The 24,018-nt window shown below is 41.7% G+C and overlaps 1 protein-coding gene across 1 annotated transcript; it reads right to left on the minus strand.

Annotated features, from left to right (window-relative positions):
- Window positions 1-31: 31 nt before the first annotated feature.
- On the minus strand, window positions 32-23,245 carry LOC306735321 (ADAMTS-like protein 2; the record flags this gene model as incomplete). Its single annotated transcript, XM_079216783.1, has 20 exons — window positions 32-423; window positions 615-768; window positions 2,015-2,191; window positions 2,311-2,481; window positions 2,593-2,748; window positions 3,515-3,728; window positions 3,972-4,098; window positions 4,605-4,705; window positions 5,112-5,439; window positions 6,190-6,258; window positions 6,761-7,139; window positions 7,253-7,428; window positions 7,629-7,709; window positions 9,314-9,437; window positions 9,614-9,759; window positions 10,125-10,227; window positions 11,197-11,272; window positions 17,356-17,456; window positions 17,739-17,828; window positions 23,153-23,245. 20 exons carry the CDS (start codon window positions 23,243-23,245, stop codon window positions 275-277), a joined length of 3,015 nt encoding a protein of 1,004 aa, XP_079072909.1. The 3' UTR covers window positions 32-274.
- Window positions 23,246-24,018: the final 773 nt, after the last annotated feature.

Here is a 24,018-nt window from a genome sequence, read left to right on the forward strand (position 1 = left end):
AATGATGGACACAGGGGTGGATGGGTTTTTACCCCGGGAACTGTTTCTGTTATCTTTACTAGTGATAAGGTATAGGTATAACATTGACAGGTAGAAGGTAAAGCCAGTGACCACAGGCTGACCTTTGACATCAGTGATAGGAGGAAGAGTTACAAGGTTAAAATGAATGTAGTAAGGCCTTACATTGCTAGCAGCAGGCTTTTGTGTAGCACCAATACAAATGTAATGTGACCTTTGGTACAAGGGGTTGAGGTGAGAGGTTACAGTAATGACTTCAGGGTCTTGGTGCCTTACAGGACTGGCAGCAGGCCTTTCTGTAGTACCAGTGGGAACACAGTTTCACCTTTAGGACCAGTGCACAGTTGGCTGTTGGTTTGTCTTGGCAGGAGTCTTCTACTACTACTGACGCTGCTGGGGCCGCTGCTGGATAAACACATACAAAACCCAAGTATGAAATGTGTTGAAAATATAAAAAATAAGTTAAAATGCTCTACTTAGGGCACAACAGAAAAACCCTTTCTCACATTGATGCATCTGGAACTTATTTATCAGCTGATGGAGCAGAAGGCTTGCTGAAATGTTGCATCACCTTCAGTAAATGTTTGTTTTTGTACCTGGTGCTTCTGTCGGACAGCTCTGGACTTCACAGCTCTGTCTGCCTTCGGGCCTGAGGGCAGAGTTGCAGCTGTGGCCCCTGGTTACCAGCTCCTCCCCCTGGTAACACTTTACTTCCCGAACCTGGACGCCACTCCCACAGGTCTTACTGCACTGAGAGGGCATGAGGGGACATTTTTCTCAATATATTATTGATGATCAGACCAACAGACAATCAGTCCAAATACAACTGGATGATTTGAGATCCTGATTTGAGATCCCTGTGGTTATATATATGGGGTGGGCAAAGTTGAAAAAATGTAACTGATTAATTGCATTATGCGGCAAATTCAATAATGAAGTAAAAACTAGTGTATTGCGCGCTTTTATTTTAAAGTAATGTTATCAGAACAATATAACAGGCAAGTTAACAGCAAGTTAACAACAGTATATAAATCCAAAATATATGCTCGGGAAGAAAAAAAAGATGTATTTTATTTTTTTAATTAAATATTGTATTTATTTTCAGATGTTATAGACTATTTTATTATAATGTAAAACAGCTTAATATCATGCTGAAGAAGAAACATTTGTCTTTTATCAGGGAACAACATAAACAGTCTGTTCAGTAGTAAGGGTCCCTGTGAGGGAGAAGCCACTCCTTCTTTTGTCATGTTCAGTTTGTTGCTTACCTTAAAGATGTATGTTAAATACCAGCAATTGATTAACTTTATACAAAAGCAATAAGTGCTTTTGATCTTGTTTTTCTTACTCAGTGAGAAAAGTCCAGTCTGTGTTGGCTTGAACAAGAGCACTGAAGTCTGGTTGAAGGTGGAGATGTGAAAGACAGCTGTCAGGTATCTCAGCGGCGGCTTTGCACATGCGCGATTAATGCTCTGTGAGGCGGAGCGGCTCGCGGCAGCCCCTGCTGCTCGCTGAGGACAGAAACTACATAACAATACGTGCTTCAGTCTGTTGGCAACAAGCCAGTCGCTGAGGCTGTGGAAGCGCACGCATACGTAAATTGCCTTCAAAGTAAAAGCAATGCCGTTTCATTGCATTCAGGGCATGCATCTTATTTCTTTCTCTTTCTTTTTTGATTGGGAGAGCCGTAAGATGCTCTCCCAGATGAAAAAAAAAACAGAGTTAACGCATGATCAAATAATTAACGCCGTTAATAGTTTGCTGCGTTAACGCGTTTTTAACGCGTTAACGCAGCGTTTTTAACGCGTTAACGTGCCCAACCCTAATATATATATATATATATATATATATATATATTTATATATATATATATATAGCAGTGGGCAGCCCCTCAGGGCTGCCCACTGCTCCCTATCCAGGGATGGGCCAAATGCAGCGAAGAATTTCCCCAAGGGGGTTAATAAAGGATACTTTCTACAGACGGACAGAAAGTTACCTGAGACCAGGATGTGGTGAACCATTTGGAGCAGGGTCTCTGAAAGCAAGAAGAGCTGGTCTCTGGTTGGTTGGTGTGGTCACAACTGCTGTCCGGAAACTCTTTGAACACACCACCTTCCAGTCCAACACACACCACCTTGCGGTGACGCACTCCTCGCCCGCATGTAGCATTACACTAAAACACACAAACAAAGAAGTAAACTTGACTTCTGGTCTCGAAGAAGTACAAATTCCCCCACCAGCCCAAATATGCTGTAGCAAAGAATTCCAAAGACTGCTTCTTTAAACGTTTACCTGTTGCCATTCCTGTTCGACCCAGTGGGGGGCGCAATCTCTGTCACCACAGGGATAGATGGCCAGGGGGCGCAGCGAATGGTCACATTGATCCTCTGACATCACTACCCCACCTGATGATCGACACGTCACTGCACGAACCATCCTTCCCTCTCCACACACACCGGAGCACTGGCACATACACAAACACGTTTCATTGGAAATGCAGACCTTTCATGAACGTGCATTCATGCATGATGCATGTACACCATGCTAAAGGCTGAGTGAGTGCCGTTAACTCACGGGTCCCCAGTCAGAAACTGTCCATCTTCTGTCACAGGGCGGGCCTTCACATTCCTGACTTTCTATTGGCTGAGAAGACTTGTTACAGAGTCTCATTTCCATGGAACAACGGACCTCCCGAGTGCGGACACCCCGAGAGCCACAACGGGCCGAGCACTAACATACACAGTGACACACAAACACACAAATATATTATGTACACATAGATATTGTAAAGTTCAGGGTTGATTCAAAACAATAGATGACGGCCTAACTGTCCGTGGAGCCATTTCAATATGGAGGTCTACGGGGATTGACTCTCTTTCTGAACCAGCATCAATTGGCCATTTGATGAACTGCAGTTTTTGCACTGGCTTCATCTCTCAGTACCGGAGGTGGACGCTTGGAGAAGACCCAGGATTAAACGTCCTAGTTGAGCCAAGAGCCCTTAGATCCTCAAGGAGCAGCAGGAGAGTCTTGAAAGACATTTGGGCTGCATTCGGCCCCCCTAAAGACTCCAACATTAATGAATGGATGGGTGCCAGGGTTATTATTGTTTGTGTTTTTTCAGTTTTAGGTCATGGAATTTCAATTCCAATCAATTGGAATTTCAAAATATCTTTTGTTTTACCTCCTACAAAGATTCCACCAATATGTTTAGTTAGTTAGTTAGTGTTAATGATGACTACACACATCTAGTGAGGGAAATGTTTTGATTCTGATGTTGAAATCTTAGAAACCTTTTTATTAACTTATGGGCAACAGAATGCATGCTGGCAGTTCTTGAATATTGCTTTATGTTTTATCCACTGACCACAATATCAGACAATATCAGATTTCAAGACTTAAAAATCTAAATTTTGGTACCACACTATCTATCAATATTGACAGTACCATTGTACACCCCTACACCTGAAACATTGCAACTGGCTTGGTGTATTACCTCGGACCACTCAGACACCTCCCACTGGGGTCCGCAGCTCTGGCCAAGGCAGACCTTTCTATTGGCTGGTTTATGAAGATCATGTGACAGACAAAGTGAATCGTAGACAGATGAGTCGAGACCGGGCGACAGCATCTTCCAGCAGCGCACAGTACGGTATTGAACACCCTCAGCACAGGTTCTTGAGCACTCACTCCAACCACTGGTCTCCCATCTGAGGGGAGAGTTGCAAGATAGTCAGACGTTTAATTCAATTTCAGGTACAGTTGGAGTATAAAACCAATTCAGTCACATTAAAAGAAATCATTCCTACTTCTGTTAAGGTTTTTTTTCTTTTTTTTCTACATAGTATGGAATTCTTGTTTCTTTCCTCCTTCTTTGCCATTTGCAAAAGAAACTGTGCCAAAGTCTGAAGAAATCTATTTCAGAGTTTTAGCTCAGTTAGTAAGGGTAATACCTTGGAGGACATTCCTTCCCAGTGCAGAACTCATGTGTGGGCTCAGGTCTGGTCAGAGAGTCACAGTAACTGTCATCGACCTCAGTACCATCGTATCGGACACAAACGGCGTAGCTAGTGGTGATACCTGGCAATACACATAGACACACAATGTTAACAGAGAGTACACAGAGCACAGAGCTAGATCAACAACGTACAATGCATGTATGTTGCAGCTGATATATGGCTACAGAGTACTACAGAGCAGTAATGATGACCATGTCAGAGTTATACACCTGTCACAATAATTAATATATTGACCTATTGTCCGATATATGGTCATGACCCCAAACATTTCTGCTGCCCTCGAATTGTCTGTTGTGTTTGTTTACATATGAAATTAGACAGTGCCTATGTCTTTATTTCTGAACCTAATACATGCACACTGATTTAGAACAATGTTGAAAGTGTGGTCTGGTACTCTGTCTGAGATGTCCTGATATGCAATATCACAGTTCTAGTCACACTTATATTGTCTATAACCAACAACTTACAAAAGCTGCATCATCAGAAAATAGAAAACATAAAACTAATGCGGGTGTTATCATATTCGTGTACTTGCTATGTGCGGTTGCCGGTTGTGAATGTGTTTACCTGTTGTACAGGTCGAGCTGCACGGAGCATAAGCAGAAACCTTCCAGCGATACATGTCTGCCAGACTAATATCTGGCTCCAGACCCACGTCAAAGTCATTACTAGAGAGAGACAGAAACAGAGACAGGCAGGCACAGTTTTAAAATCCTGATTGTGTTTTGGTTCCTTTTATATAAACCCAGTAAGGTAATCATTATGATGCTGTCAGGAGAAAAGGAAAGTTAATACAGTAACATTAAAAATGAGGGGAAACAACACAGCCTGCAGCAAGATATCTACAAGTCAATGTCATTAAATTCATATTAAAGTGTATATTATATATATATATATATATTCAAAGTGTTGCTATTTATAAGCTATAAGCAAAGAGAGAACAAATGATGGTCATGATTATGAAAGTATAAAACAACAAGCCGTAGGACATTATGTGGTAAAAGTGAGACTGACATCTTACAGCATGGCAGTGCCTTCATGCATATACTGTATTTCACAGCTGTTGGCTCATACCTCTCTGTATTGGCTGCATGGACTGCAGGCACCTGTTGCAGCTGTACCAAGATGGCAGTGTGTGTGTCTGAGTGTGGGCCAGTTTCTGTTTCTGTGTGTGTAACAGAGTGTGTGTCAGTAATTGTGAGCATTTCCAACTGCGGGTCTGTGTGCATCCCTGTGTCTGTGTCAGACAACATTTGCATGTGTGTTTCTGCTGGTGAATGTGGATCAGTAAGTGTGCTTTCCACAGAGTGTGTGTTTGAGTGTGTTTGGTTGTAGTGCAAGTCCTCCAGTAGCAGATAGGGAGCATCTTCTGGCAGGGCTGCAGAATGAACACTAGGACTACCTGTGAATGGATAGAAACAAATTAATGTAGGGGTTTTAAAATCAGATATTTTGGACATTAACAGATATGTACTGGGGATATTATTACAATATTTTTTAGACTATAATATCTTATTTATTCTCTGTTTAAATGGAATTGATATGCCCTCTTCTCTTTACAAGGTAGCCAGAAGTCAAGAAACAGCTAGAAAACAGAGAGTTAGTAGGGCTTGTAAGTATGTCCCATGCAATCCATTTGTGTGGAGGATTTGCCATACAGAACCTATCTCACACCAGCTGCATTTATTTTTGTATGTCTGCAAATATTCCATTCCATTCTATTAGCCGAACCACTTATCCTATTCAGTGTCACGGGGCGCTGGAGCCGATCGCAGCTGACATTGGGTTCACCCTGGACAGGTCACCATTTTATCGAATATATAGAGACCGACAACCATTCGCGCACACATTCTACAGGCAATTTAGAGTCTCAGTCTGAAACTGTGGGAGGAACCCGGAGGGAACCCACATTGCCACGGGGAGAACATGCAGCCAAACCAGGATCGGGGATCGAACCCTGGCCCCTCTTGCTGTGAGGTGACAGTGCTAGCAACTACACCACCGTGCAAATATTATGAGGAAAAAATATCATATCCATTTTCATGACATTTCCCTGTGCAGTGTAAAAAAGAAATGTTTTGATATTTTATTTTCTTAAAGATATTTAAACACTCAACACAAAGAGGTGTGAGGCTTTATTTGTCTCTCCTACCAAGGAGAGGGTGCACTACAGTGATGTCATCAGCAGTCGGTGGCTCATCAATCGAGTTGGAGGAACTTCCTTAATGAACAGAAAAACTAATTAGGCAAATAGCTAGATAGAGTACATTCACAACAGACAGACAGACAGCCCACAACACAGCTCGGACTAAAAAAGATTTGTTTCTGAAAGCATGAGATGGGGCAAATTTTACTGAGTACATAGCAGGACTGGCCTCTCATGCATTTTCTCTCTGTTGAGCCCCACTGGCGAAGAATACCGTTCTGACCTACAGCATCGGTGTGGCAGCGTAGCCTCCTGACCTCGACCAAGTTGACACTGTTTGCTCTGTCAGCACTATTGCCATCGTTTGCACAGTTTCTACTTTTAGCACTGCTAGCTGCCTATTTTATTTCCATTGATTGACTATCTGTAAAAATGGTCATAGCTTTCAAAGCTGAATAGAATAATCATCACTGAAACAGTGGCAGCAACAATTGGCAGCTTCTCTGTACAAATGTGTTATCATTTTCAAAAGAGTTTAAAGCTCAATTATTAAAAGACAGATCCATCTGTGACTCACGGTAGCCTGCCGGTACTGGAGGTCCTCGCTCAACATCATTATGGCTGAATACATGACTGGTAACACCCGCCGGTCTGTAGACCAACATGGCAGCCGGCGGCGGGGGGCTGGGTGTCCTGATCGCCCAAAGTACTTCCTCCTCCTCTTCTTCCTGCAGCTGGACATGTGATTGGTTGTACTGACGGACAGATGTGACACTCCCATTGGTCGCTCTAAGTTGATTGACTGCGACATCCTCATTTACCTCATTATAGGTGAGGTTAAGATGTGCGCGGGAGGGGCCTGCTGTGATGTCTTCAGCAGCAGTGAGGTCATGAGATGTGCGGGGGATCGTGTATTCGTAGGTGATGTGGGGGAGCTTTCCATTCAGGTTGTAGTACTTCAGGTCCAAAGAGAAAATCACAGGTTACCTACTTCATACTGGAATTGAACACATTTTTTAATTGTAGTAAAATGAGACACACATATACTTGTCCCGTGTGTGTTTACTACCATAGCATTCAGGCCCTGAAGTGTTGGTCCTTGGGCAATGATATACTCCAGCCCATCAGAGAAGACATTGCTTGGACGTCGGTATTTAATCACTGTTCCTGCCACATGGAAGTTTTGAGGATTGTCAAACACAGTGTTTCCGTTGAAGAAGAAATGACCAGCTTCATCTGTGAGGGCTAGATAGGAGAGAAAACATAGACCCCCAATATTCAAAACATATTATATATATATATATATATATATATATATATATATATATATATATATATATATAATAAAAACATGTCAGAACCACTATTATAGTGGCACTTTTTCGCTTTACATCTGTTGATTTCATACTCAGTTTAATGACCTAAAATAAGTAGTAGGTTCTCACCCAGGATGTTCTCAGTCTTATGTCTTTCTATGATCTGAATGTCTGAAGCTCCAGCTGGGATGTTGGTGATGAATACATAGCCTGATGACAAAAGCACCTACTTTACACACAGGCACAGGCATTGTCAGTTGTGAGCTAATCATCAGGAAACAGTGTAATACATTTGTGTACTAAAGGACACAGACACCAACATGGCCTACACGTCACAAACACGTGTTATGGTGGGACAAAACCAGGAAACTGGATACATTACCCCAATTCAATCTCAGCTTCTGCAGGGTCAGTTCTTCACAAAAAAATATTTTCCAACGTTTCCACATACTCGTGGTATCTCACCATACAGATAATGTCCGGAGCCAAACATGCACCAGACACATATAGAGTGTGTGGCCCATTTTGGAAAACTTTGTATAGTTTTCCAAAATGTAAGCAAGTAGCAATATAACCAATAGCAACCAAGTAGTATTGCCTAAACCTAACAAAGCATTTATTTTTGTCTCCCCTAACCAAACTGCGACTATCAACTGAAATAAGAAACATTTTGAAATAAAACAGAAACGTTCACTACGTGTGGTAACAGGCTTCTCGCGGAATGTAAAACCCAGTGGCTTGAGTGTGCGGGAGACCCTCTTCAGAAGGACAAACTGGAAAAGACAACCAAGACTGTTGGTTGTCTTTTGCGATTTTGTCTTTGTATTTTTCTAACTGAATGGTCTTTCTCAAAAGTAGGTGTGAGAGCCACCAACGAGCCGCTGCAGCAGGGCAGCTACTCTACAGGAGAGCTGAGAGATACAGCCAGGAAACAACAGGTAGAGACGTTTTTGATCCTACCAAGAGTTGCTAATTGTTGGAATAGTGAAAAGACTAACAGATTAATGGTTTTGGTGAGTTTTATTTTGTTTTTGTCCAGTTTGAATGAAGTGTGTTTTACAAGTTCACAAGGCAGTTGGTGTAAATAGCCGAATAGGATTCTGCCCCGGCCCATGTTCCACCAAGTTTCATGGAAATCGAGCCAGTAGGTTTTTTTGGCATCTTGCTGACAAACAGACAAACAAACCAACAAAAGAACCAGAATACATAGCCTCTTTGGCCAAACAAAGGTAATAACTGTGACTAAATGTCTGTAGAATTATGTTGACGCACAAAGAGGTGACAAAAATGGAATTTAAAAGTGAAAACTATCATAAAATCTCTATATATTTTTGTGGAAAGCGTTTTTTTTGTCAAACAATCACGTAATCGACTAAAACTAGACTGAATTGTTCTTGGTTTTCTTCGATTAAGGCAAGACTTAAATGTCTAACAAGTTTTAGAAGACTAGAAATAGACTAAATATGAGACTAAATCTAAAAATCAAACATAAAATAACAAACTAATGCTTTAAGAATCTCACCTTGCGTTTATCAGTATATAAAAGTAAAATTCTGTGAGAAGCAATAACGGTCATTCCGTCAAGATATGTCAAGGTAAGTCCAGATATTCTGTAATTGTTAATTACAGAAAGACTTGATGAGAGGGTTGACAGTTAAAATAGCAGCTGACTTTCAGTAAAACTGAAATTACAATGTGAATCTAGCTAAATGAGTGTTGTTGTGCCAGTGTAACCAAATTCAACACCAGACATTAATGATAATGGTTCATAATGAATACTTCTATGCACATCTGTCTACTTGTGTGTGTGTTACCTAACTGTGTGAGTGCCTTCCTGTATGATCCAGAGATGCGCTGGCAAGACGTCCCGTTGCCTCCACAAACCCCACATCTGTCTACTGTCTTACTGCCGTATAGCTCCCCATCACAACCTACAGCCTGGAGGAGACAAGGAATTAAAAAATACTGAAGACATTTAGCTTGTTAGTCATTTAGAGGATCACTCTTCCAGACAGTTTTCCTCATCAACAAGAAACATTTGCTATGAATGAGAGCAAAATCCTGAATGATTTCTTACAGAAAAATAACATCATATCATGTTCTTGTTGGGTTACCTGACATATTCCCTCTATGCAGACTCCATGGTATTTGGCATCGTGGCAGAACGTACCATCGTGGGCGGGAACTAGCAGCTGTCTCTCACCACTGATGGTTGTGCACTGCAGGTCACATGGTTTACTGGAGATGCTGATGTAATCGGCTACAGAGGGAATTAAATATTTCAAAAGATATTTACTTTAGTGACATCATAATGAAGGATTTCTGTGCAATGAAGTCTAAAAAACTAATTGAATTACATGTGGTTATCATTTTGGATTGGCCAAATGTAATGTTGCCTTGTTTATCTTTAACTGAAGGTGGTAGAGCAGTTCAACTTTTTCAACAATTTACTTAAATTTATTCAAGACTGTGAATCTTAATATTCAGCATGGTTAACTAGAATAGTATGGAGAGAGGTCATACCAAAGCATTGTGGTTTACATTGACAAGTGTTGATAACTGACAGATGGATAGATGGAAGACTGAAAAGGACTGAAAAACTAAGGCCAGAGATTGATATCATACCAGGGTAAAGAGGTATCCACTGGTAGTATCTTCTTCCAAAGGCTTTAGAATTGAATTGGGAACACTGGTGCTGCTTGAAGCTCACAGTGGGGCTGGGACAGGGCTAAAAAACACAACAAAACACACAAACACATACAGAAAAAGATACCTGCAGCTTAATAAGTGACTTTGCTATTTTTCAACCTGGACCCTATTTTCCCGTGTCTTTGACTAATGGGGACAACAATTGTTGTAAATGGTCCAGTACTGAGCTAGAGCACTGTAGACGGCAGAAGCCCACGGGCTACAGTGTAATCCTATCGGGGCGAGCTGGCACCGTCATTTACTTCTACTAAAAGGGTGTGTTTTGGTCACTAAGAGGCTCAGATTATTTTAACTGACTGACAACATTTTGGCAAGAGTCTTGCTCAAGGAGACATCTTGTTCTGAAATCTCGCAAGGTGACGCTTGCTGGAGGACAGTAACAGTGGAGACATGAGCGCTGGCCAGGCAGAGTTTGTTGCGTCAGAGTACAGGAAGTTTAGCTAAGTGTTATCTAAAAGATTTTCAATGTCATGGCGGAATATTTAGATGACAAAGTGGGGAAGATCTTTGAATTCAATGGCCGCCTGTATTTGTATGAAGTTTATGACGCAGAAGAGAGGAGAGATAAGCAACAGGCAGAGGAAGGGAAACAGCTGCTGTCCAATGTTCAGATTTAACAACGGAACTTCTCCTTGAACAGGACACAACAATAAACGGATCAAGCGAAAGGTAAAGAGAAAGGTTATATTTCTCTATAGGGACCTTGTCAGACACTTATCATCGGCAAAAACACATACAAAATACATTGACACAATTGTGCAATTGTCCTCGCAGCTTGTTTCACATTCCAAATGTGTCCCAGTTTATTTCCTGTTGCAGTATATGATTACATGTACAAGTAAACAATCTAGCTAAAGCTAGCAATGCAATTCTGTTGGACGGATCTATACTGGACCAATTTGAAAAACGGTTGTACCTCTTTATTCTATGGTTAAGGACTCAATGAAGTATGCATTTTTATCGTATCAATATCAATGTAGCATCATACCTGGTTTGGACAGAGTTGATACTGTTTAGGAGAGCCAACACAATATGAACTGTTTACGTTCTGGGTTGTGGACAGCCTGAGACAGAGGATACAGAACAATACAATATGATTAATATACTGTGGACAACACAAGATACATACAATTATGCAGTATATTGCCTTGCCTATAGCTTCCCATCCACACTATCATTCCAGTATCACATCGGAGAGAGGGTAATGTTTTTTTTTCTCCTCAATATGCTGTAGCAAGAGTAGGCAATGACAGTGTCAGATACTACTTCATATGTCGTACTTTCTGGTCGAGAACTGAACCAAATTTCTCCAGTTGTGTCTTTGCTAACAAGACGGATGAGTCAAGTTAGGTAAGGTCGACACAAAGCTTTCAAGCTTAAATTAATCCACAAATTCACAAAAACTATTTCACGTTTTTTTTGTCACATTTTGTGTCACCTCACCGTTTAACCGTCTCAATTTTTTTCTGGTATACAGTCAATCAATTCAATTTCAATTCATGTCAACCACATTTACATTGCCCACCTTTATCGTACCAGTCAACTAGGGCTGCAACTAACGATTATTTTAATAATCGATTAATCGGTTGATTATTTTTTCGATTAATCGATAACTCAAAAAAAAAAAAAAAAGAAAAATGTAATTTCCAACCCTTTATTCAAAAACAGAAGTCTTCAGAAAGTGCACAAACAGGTTGCTCCTTGAACATCCCTGAGCTGTTAATTAAAAAAATGTAATAGAAATGGACACTAGCTAGTGGGAAGCTGTACTGCTCCTCTCACGTCTGTTTTGACCTCCACCTTCCTTAAACTCTTTCATTCACATCATCTGATCAATATCTGGGCCTCTTATGACCACAACGTCACGTTGTTGGCTAAGCCCAACTACGTGATTTGATTCATACTAGTTAAAAAAAAAAGTAAAAACCTGCAGCCAGATCCGCCGGTGTGCCGGTTTAACGTTAACGAGTGACAGCGTGAACTGAACCAGACCGGGGGGTGACGGCATGTTTCATCACGTTACGTTTTTTTACAAGCAAGACTGAACTGTAACGGAACATAACGGAACTTTAACGACAATACACAACCCAAACACGTTAGCTAACATGATAGCAAGCCGACTAGCTTCCATGAAAAACAAGTTTGAGGGAAATGAAGACGTTGGAGACATCTTAACGCTGATTGGCCAAGACTCGACACGTCAAAGATGTTCTATTGTGAATATCACAACCTCAGCTTTTCTCCTCATCTCACTCCAATCTCAGAAACGCTGGCGGGCCAGTTGCTCGGCTCCGCTCTTTATTTTCTTCTCTGCAACTTATTGAATGGCGTAATAATCATGCGACACAACGAATCGATGATGAAATTTGTTGCCAACTCTTTTGATAATCGATTTTTATCGATTCGTTGTTGCAGCCCTATAGTTAACCATTGAACACTGTAGTTTACAGGACCAAACCTTTTCTCTACCCTAACAGGCGTCTGGCCCCATGAAGTCCACATCTATCATCTCGCTTGTTCTTTGACCTCAGTCATCTGGAGCTGACCAGCTGGCTTGTTGTTAGAGCCTTTGTATTGCGGACAAGTATGACAGACACGGACATGGCCCCAAACACCCTTGCGGAGTGTTGGCCACCCTACCACCTCTAGGATATTTAAGAGTGTCTTCATCCTTCCTAAATGCCCTCTACAGGGGCACTTCTCCACCGAGACGATTTTTGTTGAGGGCCTTTTTCAGCTCTTGTCCCCACCGGGTGTCCTTCCGCTCCAAACAAGCCACTATGGCCCGATCAAAGCCTTTCAGCCTGTCATCGACATCCCCTTTAGCCGCCTCCGCCATGGTCCCAATGGCAGCCGTGAGTTCCTTTTCCCGATTGAGTGTGCTATCATCTACTTCTTTGAGTCGATTTTCTAGGGCGTCAACCCTTAAGTGGAGGTCCTGAAGCTGTTCTCTGAGTGCCACCGCCTCACCATCCTCATCATTATCAAGCTGTTGACGTTCCTCCACCGACAGCTCTAGATACATGGATTCGAACATGCTTGTCAACTCTGAGACGCTACTTTTATTGTTTTTAGCGGTGACGTGGCGGTAAAGGTCAGCACACGCATCAGCCTCAGCATCAGCAGGCGGGGTAGCATCTGGGACTGACTCTGAGAGGGTGGATGCATTTTCTTTAGGTGTCCCATTATCCATGGCAGCCCCCTGGTGGCTTATGGTGGACATTTGTGTGTGTAGCTATAGTTATGCTATCATGGAAAATATGTATGTATGTATGAAAGGTGAAGGGTGTTTGTTATGTTACGTGTATTGTGTTGGCTGCGTAACCGGTACTACTGTCTACACATTAAACATCTAAATCAAGAAAAACCTCTGTGTAACAAATAAATGCAATTTTGAGTGATTATTCATATGGCCACAAGTACTATAACTGGCCTATATACTTGCGTGATTCTTGGCTGAATGTACTTATTGTAAGTGGCTTTCAATAAAAAACTTCAGCTATAAAAAATGTAACATAACTCACTCTTGAGTGAGTTGACATCTGATTAGTAATAGTTGGCTCTGAGGAACAATAACAACTTGAATGTGTTTTTTGACAATAAAATAGATAGGACCTCTTAATTCACTTTAAACCAGCTGATGAAACACATCTCATGGGTCACAACTTTGCAAAATGTCGCAACAAGTAATATGTGTTTGCAACAGTTGTACCAAGACAACGCTGTCAAATAATGCTGTAGTTTATGGTTAAGATCATCCCAATTGTGTGTGTGTGTGTGTGTGTGTGTGTGTGTGTGTGTGTATGTGTGTGTGTGTGTGTGTGTGTGTGTGTGTGTGTGTGTGTGTGCGTGTGTGTGCGTGTGTGTGTGTGTGTATGTGTGTGTGTGTGTGTGGAGAAGGACCGAGAGGAGTCAATGCATCTGTCTTTCATTACCATGTTAACTGCACCCCACACACATATCTATCTATCTGTCTTTCTATCTATCTATCTATCTATCTGTGTCTCTCTTTCGTCAGCCCATCCTCCAACACTGTTAAGATGACAAAGTAGGAGAGACTCCAGGAAGAGGTGAGCGAGAGGTTACTATGTGAGAGTGTCATATCTAATTGGTATAAGGGGATGAGGGTAGGGCAGGAGAGGAAGAGGAGAGGAAAAAGGCAGGAGAAGAAAAAAGGGGACGAGGTGAATGGGTTAGGGTAGTAGAAGAATAAAAAATATGTGGCGAGGAGAGAAAAGGGTAAAAATAGAAAGAATAGTAAAAGAGGCAGACATGAGAGGAGACAATGGAAAGGAGAATAACAAAGACAGGAAAAGAAGGGGGAGGGGGGGGGAAGAAGGCCAACAGTGAGGGCAGAGTGGCGTTAATCTTGGTTGACAGACATTTCCGCAAGTCTGACAGGGGGAGGTCAAAGGTGATGAGATGGCTACAAACACACATTCTATCAACGTTTTCTTCCTCACTTCCCTTTGTGTATGGCCCTGTCTCTACTCACTCTTCCACCATGTGTTGTTGCTGTGTGCATAACGTTACATATGTTTCCTTTATGTCTTTACGTACACTGTGACATGAATGAATCATCAAATACCCAAGACGGTGATTCTTTTTAACATCAAATTGTATCTTTCATTCTAAAAACTTTGGGCTCTATTTTCCTGACAGCATAAAGCCATTTGCTGGCTTTGTGATTGGTTTGTGTTTGTGTTCGGTCATTTCCTGGCTCTAAACAAACCCACTTGCATCGGGGTGGGTGGAGTGGTGCGGGTGAGGTTGTTGAGAAGATTAGCTGCTAGGATGTATCTTCATGCTAGCTGTACAGTGCTATTCTGGGGCTCATTTTAACATACAATTTGCTATTGCATTTCCACCCATTTTGACCGCCTCTTATAACAAACATAGCTGTAGTTGGCAGAGATGTGTGTAAACAGACCTCTCAAAAATCACAAAATAATGACCTTTCATGTAAGTTGGGTCCAGTTGGCTAAACAATGTTTAATATTAATGATGCCATGCAGCGTAACTTGATTAATCATTTACATCTCCTGACATGGTGACAGGATTGGTCAGGAACTAAGAGAAATGGGTGTTCAGTATTTTTATACAGACCAGACAAATACGCTGTCACACACAGATTCAAAGTTTAACAGGGAAATCATTTGCATCTGATTAGTTCATACTGGTGATATTATTCCCACATCCCACTGCTAGGATTTTGCTAATTCCTTTGCACTTGCAGTAAATATTCAGTAGTCAAATACAATAAATTGACTAATATGTTGTCATGGTTACTTAGCGATGGGGTCATCTGTGAGGGCTAGATAGGAGAGAAAACATAGACCCCCAATAGTTTTCCAGTGTTGAACAATAAATGGCAACATACAAATAATGTAAATAGCCAAATTATTAAATCAATTAAAGCCTGTGGTGAAAAAAAGATACATGCTAGCAACTAATGTAAGGTCCATAGTAAGCGCCATTCTGTAGCAACTGCCTTGATATGTGCAGGCAGACAGCAAAAAGGGCCTATTTTGTTGTGCACATTATTATTTATTAATAAAAAACTATTTAAAATGGAACTTTTATATGGCATTACTCAATGCCCATTTTACAAAGGGAATAACTGAGTTCAGTCTATTATGTGCTGTGATTATATCAGTTGCACTTCTGGTTATAATATCAGATTTTGTTATGAATTACTATATTTAGCATCACACTGGTTCCCTCGACAAATTGCCAAAAGGATTCTTCCATTGGATTTTGGATTATTACAGAAAAAAAGCTTTGTGGCAAACACAAGTTCATGAGTTTTTGAGATTTTTGAACCGTGAATGCAATCATCAGAAGTAAAAAGCTATCATTAGGCTACAAATAAGAGGAAGAAGGGCAACAATTCTCACTCATTTGTAGGTTTTAGGAGTCAGTCCTGCTCCACTCTTATTCTGTCCTCCGTACGTGTGTTTGATGAGCACACATAGACAGATAACTAAACATTCAAGTCTGAGGGGCTTTAATAATGACTCAGGTAAAGACTTAACGTTGACCTGTCTTCACTTGCATGTCTTGAGACATCCTATTTCTCTCGGTACAGACGTTTTTGTAAGACTGAATTGACAGTTAAATATATATACCCAAGACATTACAACGCCATCATCAAAACGTGGTATAAATGAAAAGTTTATAAAACTTACAAACTATGCTTCTCCAGGAATTTCCACAAACAGATGGAGGCAGACCTTTCTCTTGTTCATTTCTAGCAATATCCTTTATGTGTAAGTGCTGAGCGATTTACACTGTAACAAAAATGAAATAACTGGCCACAGCTAGGGGAAAGTGAGCATAAACGTTTCTGATGGTAGTAGATACACTGGTAAAGAGTCACCTCTATATTGATGTTTTTCTTCTTTCCTTCAATATGAACATGAACATTTGACAAAAAGAGTATAATCCAGTCAGTGAATAGTTTTGGCCTCAACAGTAGACAAATTAAATGATTAAAACTACATTATTTGGTGGAAAACATATTATTTGTTATCAATTACAACTGTGTGTTTATTTTATAAAACCTTGCCAGATATATGTATTAACTGTTTAATAAAAGCAGTAAGCCATGAGGGACTGTGATTTACAATTCCTTTTCAACAGTGATTTTAGCTCCACGTTGTACCTTACAACACCCCTTAGCTGTAAAATCACTGTAAATCACAGCCTCAAGTGGCTTATTGCTTCAGCGGAGCAGCTGTCCCAACAAGCTGTGATGGATTCAGAATGGCCTTTTTATTTAAAGCAAAAAGACCAAACTCCACATCGGTCCCATCTGATAACATGTTTAAGAGTTTAAAAGCATACAAGGATACTGAACATACCCTTTTTAATAGCCTCCGTAAATAACAAAAGACATAGGCAGATAGTAGCAAAGGAAAAATGTTCCTTCCCCCATATAATGCCTCCAACATGGGCCTGGTTTGAGCTGCCACGGGGGCTTACGTTAGTTGGTCACATTCACATGCACCCCCAAATTTACGTTGCCTAAGCTTGCACGCAGTTCCCCCTGTGGTCCTCATTGTACAAACCAATACATTCAGAGAAAAGAGTAACATAGAAATTCTGCCTCTATATATGCAACCATATAACTTTTTTAACACAGTACCTCTGTATCAGACAGTGTCTCTCCTGACTTCTCACTCCTCCTCCGCAACTCCTGGAACACGAGGACCAACTGGACCACTCTCCCCACCACTGAAACACCTCCTGGGAGAAAATATACAACAGTCAGTAAAAGCAACCTGATCTGGTGTTTTATTTCCACTAGGGAGAGGTATGACATAACAAATTGAGGTTTGGGAGTTGGATTTTGGCAAGAAACTCTTCAGAGACATGTCATTCTGTCCCTTGACACAAGGTTAAAATGGCTCTATCTACAAAAGAGGAAGAGTCTCATATATTACAGTCAGACACAATTTAAAGTTACATTACATGTCAAAAGTGAGTCAAAGAAACAGATTAAAGTGTGTATGAGTGTGATTACAGTACCTTGTTGCTTGTCTGTTTGACATTCTGACCTCCAAAGCTGTGTGACTGTAGATGGATGGTACGCTGCTCCAACCTCCCTTCACTTCTGTCCTGGCAGACACACACCCCAAACACACACACGTACACATGAACATGGATATGTTTTACTCTGTGACCTGTGAAAGTCTATATATTTGCAGCCTCATCACCTATACAAGGGTTTCGAGGGAAACAATATATTCTCCTCCGTGAATCGTCACCTTAACGTGGTGGAGGAGTTTGAGTGGCTCAGTGATCCTGGTAGTTATATTGTCCGGGGCATCAGCCCCTGATAGCGTCTCCCAAGACAAACAGGTCTCGGGGGAGAGCCTAAACTAAGAGTGGTTTAAAAAAAACTAATAAATAGCTGCCCACGGAGTGTAGTTACCTCGCCCGGACAAGAGAAACCGGGGCACCATCCCGGAGCCACACCTGAGATCTGCCCTGAGATGCTGAAGGCGATGGACATTGTTGGGCTGTCTTGGCTGACACGCCTCTTCAATGTCGCATGGGGGTCGTGACAGTGCCCATGGACTGGCAGACCAGGGTGGTGGTTCTCATCTACAAGAAGAGGGACCGGAGAGGGGGCTCGAACTATCGTGGTATCACACTGCTCAGCCTCCCGGGGAAAGCTTATGCCAGGGTGTTACAAAGGAGGCTCTGACCTTTTGTCGAACCTTAGATCCAAGACGAGCAGTGCGGATTTTGCACAGCTCTTTACCCTCGCAAGACTACTGGAGGGTTCCTGGGAGTTTCTCCAACCAGTTTACATGTGCTTTATAGACTTGGAGAAGGCTTTCAACGCAGCGGGGATGAGAGTTAGCGCTTCTAAATCTGAGGCCATGGTGCTCTGCTGGAAACCGGTGGATTACTCCCTCCAGGTGGGGACAGAATGCCTACCCCAAGCGAAGGAGTTCAAGTATCTAGGGGTCTTGTTCACGAGTGAGGGTAAGATGAAGCGGGAGATTGACAGGCGGATCGGTGCGACTGCAGCAGTAAAACAGGCGCTGCTCCGATCCGTCTTGGTGAAGAGGGAGCTGAGCCGGAAGGCGAAGCTCTCCATTTACTTGTCGATCTACATTCCAATCCTCACCTATGGTCACGAACTCTGGGTCGTGACCGAAAGAACGAGGTCTCGGATACAGGCGGCCGAAATTAGTTTTCTCCGTAGGGTGGCTGGGCTCAGCCTTAGAGATAGGGTAAGGGATACCTGTAATTTCCCCACTGAGGGACTAATAAAGGATTATCTTATCTTATTTTATCTTATCTTAAGGAGCTCGGACATCAGGAGGGAGCTTGGAGTTGAGTCGATACTCCTTCGTGTCGAAAGGAGTCAGCTGAGGTGGTTTGGGCATCTAATCAGGATGCCTCCTGGACGCCTCCCATTAGAGGTTTTCCAGGCAAGTGCAACTGGCAGGAGACCCCGGGGAAGACCCAGGACACGCTGGAGGGATTATATCTCCCAGCTATGCTGGGAATGCCTCGGGATCCCCCAGAATGAGCTGGAAAATGTTGCGGGTGAGAGGGAAGCCTGGGTCAGCCTGCTGCCACAGCGACCCGACCCCGGATAAGTGGCTGATAGTGGATGGATGGATGGGAAACAATATATATATAAAAACAATATGTAATATAATATATAAACAATATATATAAAACAATTGTTTGTGACGTAGCCTTTTACAAATACCTTTCTAATCATAGTCGACGTAGAGAAGGGGTGGGAAGGGCTATCCATGCGGACCCCCTCAAACAAACACAGGACTTTCACCCAGGTAATTCTTCCCCGTGTGAAACATAAAGTTAGTGTTTACAGATTAAATGTATTTAAATACTCTATGCAGGTTTGTTTGTTTTATGGAAATTACCTGATGCTTCATTAATTAGTCTTACACTGTTCAGTATTAAACTTTTTTATCTGCCCAATGTCAAACTGGATGAGGATACTTGGTTTGCAATGTATCAGAATGACGTAATTTACTTAAAGTCTCAGTAGGGCGGTATATTTGAATCCCTCAACCCGAGAGCATGAACACACACACACACACACACACACACGCACGCGCACACACACACACACACACACACACACACACACACACACACACACACACACACACACACACACACACACACACAAAGGCTCAAAGTCACACTACTGTGTTGTCTCAACTGGGTCCAAAACAAGCCCACACAGGCTCCTTACTCTGTCAGATTACCCTCTGGCTAATTCAACACACAAACACACACTTATCTAGTGTGTTTGGGGGATATTTGTATGATTGGAGAGCCGAAAGTAGACATAGTTGCTTGCTATGAAAGTTAAAAGACACGTTCATGCTTGGTGGGAGGATGCATTGCAGTAGTGCCAGTGCATTGTTATGGCTCAGTGGCCATCACCTGTGCAAAGTGTTTGTTGGATTGGAAACACAAGAGTGGTAGAGGTCAACACAAAAAATATACTAATCCATTGTTTATGAATCAACTATTGACAATGCTGCAAAGCTCAATCACAACATTTTAAACAAGTTGAAAGCCTAGCAGATCGATATTATCAGAAAATATTAGCTGTATTGCTGTTTATGGTCATGTAGAAACATTTTTTTTGTCCTGACATTTTAATTTTTAATTTTCATCTGTAAAATGTCTTAGTCATTATTCGATAATAAACAAGTCCCAGTGAAACGGAAGGCAGAGCAACTTTTGCTTCTGTACTGTGAGGTAATCACCAGTGAAGCAGAATATTTGAATGAGGTACAGTTACAAGAGGGCTTTAAATGAAATCTTGTGTGTTTTGTTGAGCTGCTAAAAAGTGGGCTGGCTTAGAATGTAGTGTGATATGATGCTATGGTGAGGACTGTGGCTCCACGCACACCTCTTTTAACCTTGTCTAAAGATTGCAGATTTATTTGTGGATGGGTATCATGACATTATTATTCTTGTGGGTACTAAATTCTTAACTCTGAGCATATTTATGATTGAGGGATTGCCTCCATACGGCTCTCAACATGGCGACGGCTGAGCTGGGGGCTAGAAGCTAAAGTTGGTTTGGACGGCATTATCAGCGGTAATCACTGTATGAGCGCAATGCAGTGCGGAAGCGACAAGCTAAACAGTGGAGCACAACAGAGAGACTCACATGCACTAACATGCACTAACATCCACTAACATGCATGTGAGCCCGGACCGGTTTTACAAAGGCCATAGAGACTCAGATTACAACACAAACACAGGGACTTCATTCTCTGCTCAGGTAGACATTAGTCCACTATATTGACTGAAATAACAATTTCTAATTTAGCACCTTTAACCCTCTAATTAATAATAGTTATTTATAATAATGATAACACTTTTTTAATATAAAAGCTAATACATTTTTTTTTGATTTTCAACCCAAATATGTGTGCCATAATTGGCTTAAATTATTTATTTATTTTAGTCATGCTCCAATATGGAGTCCACTTTGATCGTTTAGGTGCACGGTCATGAATACATGTAAAAATGTTGAAATGTAGGCCTATTATATTACAAAAATATTCTTAGATTCTAAAAGCATTGGGCTACTTTGCTAAAGTGGCTCTCAGATATTCAACTTGAATCAAAAAAATGTACATACATTTTTCACACGTATTAACACATGGAAATATGGGCATACAATGTGATATAGTATGCTATAGTATGCTAGTAGGTTTAGAAGAAGAACTGTGAACGCTGCTAAGAAAAAGAGTCTGCAAACAATTGTTGCACAGCCTTTGGTTATGCATCTGTTTAGAGTTTCAACCATGAGACCCCAAGACACCCAGACAGGCTGGCTGGCTGTCACCATGCTGTCTTCTTTAGTTGAACAGTTAGTCAGACTGTGTTTGCCTTTTGGTCAGGCAGAAGATCAATAGGTCCGTCCGTTGGTCTGTCTGCCTGCTGATCATTTAGCCCACAGGGAAGAGAGTGGCCAAATGGCAATTCAGTCATGTAACCCTACGGTTATCTGTCCTGTTATCTCCCATGTTTGCCTCCGTACAGTTATAGCAGTTCCACTTCACACTCGCCAACAATAAATAGTTCAATAGATTATTTTATACAACAAAGATTACTGTAGTTGAACATCTTCTCTTTTAGGGGGTAAGCTGGATAAAAGCAAAACAAAACAGTGATGTACTGTATGTGAACCAAAACTAACATCACTGAAAAAACGTTGCTTGTGATAGCTGACAGAGCTGCTCATCATTCTTTTTCTGTTGTGGATGTTGTTCGTCCAATTACATTGTAACACGCAGCATCACATTGTAACACGCAGCATCACATTGTAACACGCAGCATCACATTGTAACACGCGGTATCACATTGTTATACATTGTAATAGGCAGTATCACATAGTAATACACAGTACCACATTGTAATACATAGTATCACATTGTAATATGCCGTATTTTAGTAAGTTAATGTATGCTGTAACTTGATTACAATTTTACCTGAATGCCCAATTTACCAGTGGGCCTCAATGAGTACAGAAAGGATTATTTTTTTCTCCCTGACAATCAAGCTCTACACACACACTGCCAGAGTTCTGAATGGGATGACAGTACTGCAGATCCACACAAGTCCTTGCAGACAACAGTATGTGAAAATGATGAGAAGTAAGAAGACAACACACAAATTAAAATTGTAGGATCTTAAATAAACCCTAAATTACATTTGCAACAATCTGCCTGCATTATCAAACATGAATATTCGAAAGCGTTGCTTCTTTTACATCCCATGAATGAAGTGGTCAAGGTCAACAAAGCTGCTGTCTTTAGCTGCACACCCAGAAACAAACAGGCAAGTTGAGTAGGGGAGAGGCAACAACAGGTCATGTGCATTAGATCTGTAGAAAGGGCACACCAGACACATGTCATAATGCACATAACTGCTGTCAGTTCACTGTTGTTTGGTTTGTCGTCATACAAATACGTCTCAGGTCGACGGTTTAACAAGTCGTGGCCGTTCTTCCCTTCATCCAAACCAGCTGGAACGAAAGAAAAGTACCAACTCTTCTGCGAAGCTTGTCGAAAGGATCCGCTACATCCCGGCATTCGTTCCTAGTCAGCCTCCCTACACATACACGATTACACTGTATGGTAAAATGCTTGAACGAAACCCCAACAACCCCAGGGACGGGACTTCTACTCAGACACGGTCGTTGCTGTGTTCTTATCTCAGCCGGATACAAAGTGAACCAGTACGACGGTGAAAACTACACGGTGCCCTTGGCGGTAATCAAGACAGAATCAAAGTGACACACTTGAGTAACGTCCCTCCGTTGGAGCAAACTACCCAGTTCCCCTCGTAACTTTGTAACCGTTTTACAAATGGATTCAGCTGTGAGACGTGAACAGACGGCCGTTCCTCGAGCTATTTACCTTAACGGGCCAGTTGTTCGTTAGCGGGAGAACCGGGACGTGTAGTAGGAGAAAAGAGCACACCGGGAGAGCTAAGCCTCCGTTACCGAACATGGTTCATTCATGTCATGGACCAACCACACTTCTCCTCCTCATACCTCCGCTCCCCTCTCTCTCTCTCTCTCTGTGCCCTCCTTCCTCCACCCCTTCTGGTGTAGCTACGCCTTCTGGTGCCGCTCGCGCTCACGCGCTCACTCGCACACAGTGACTTTCGGGAGTCCGGTAAAGTTGGAAAGAGATTCACAGATTCGGACTTCCCGGATCAATAACTCTTTCGCTAAACGGTGTTAAAACACAAACGATACCTCTCTGTAATCGTAGTGATGCAGACAACAAGCTACAACCTTCATTTTATAAAAACGGGTCGTTCTCCGAGCTGTACGGATAACATTGGTCTCAATGTGCAGCCGGCTGTGAGACGAGTGCGCGCAGGGGCGCAGGGACCGTCTGCAAAGTGCAATGCAGAAAATACATACTACAAAAGTATTCAATGACTTCACTATTATAAATTGTAGCATTGCCAAAATCATGTCCTACATCATTGGGCTCCCCCTTGTTGTACTACAGTTGTCCTTTTGAGGAAATATCATTTCTATGAATTTTTATGAATTTCTTTGAATTTAAAAAAATATTTAATTCATATTAATATGCTATAGTGTCACAGTAACACAGTTTAAAAATACAAAAAGCATGTCCTATATAATTGATCTTCTGAAAAAAGTATTGTAGCGTTACCAACACAGGATTCCTGGTGGTTGAACAGAATGTAATGGCACTACACTGCATTATAATTAAGTTATTTAAATGTCTGCAAATGCACATCATCA

Source organism: Taurulus bubalis (genome assembly GCF_910589615.1).
Source record: "Taurulus bubalis genome assembly, chromosome: 1".
Taxonomy (NCBI): domain Eukaryota; kingdom Metazoa; phylum Chordata; class Actinopteri; order Perciformes; family Cottidae; genus Taurulus; species Taurulus bubalis.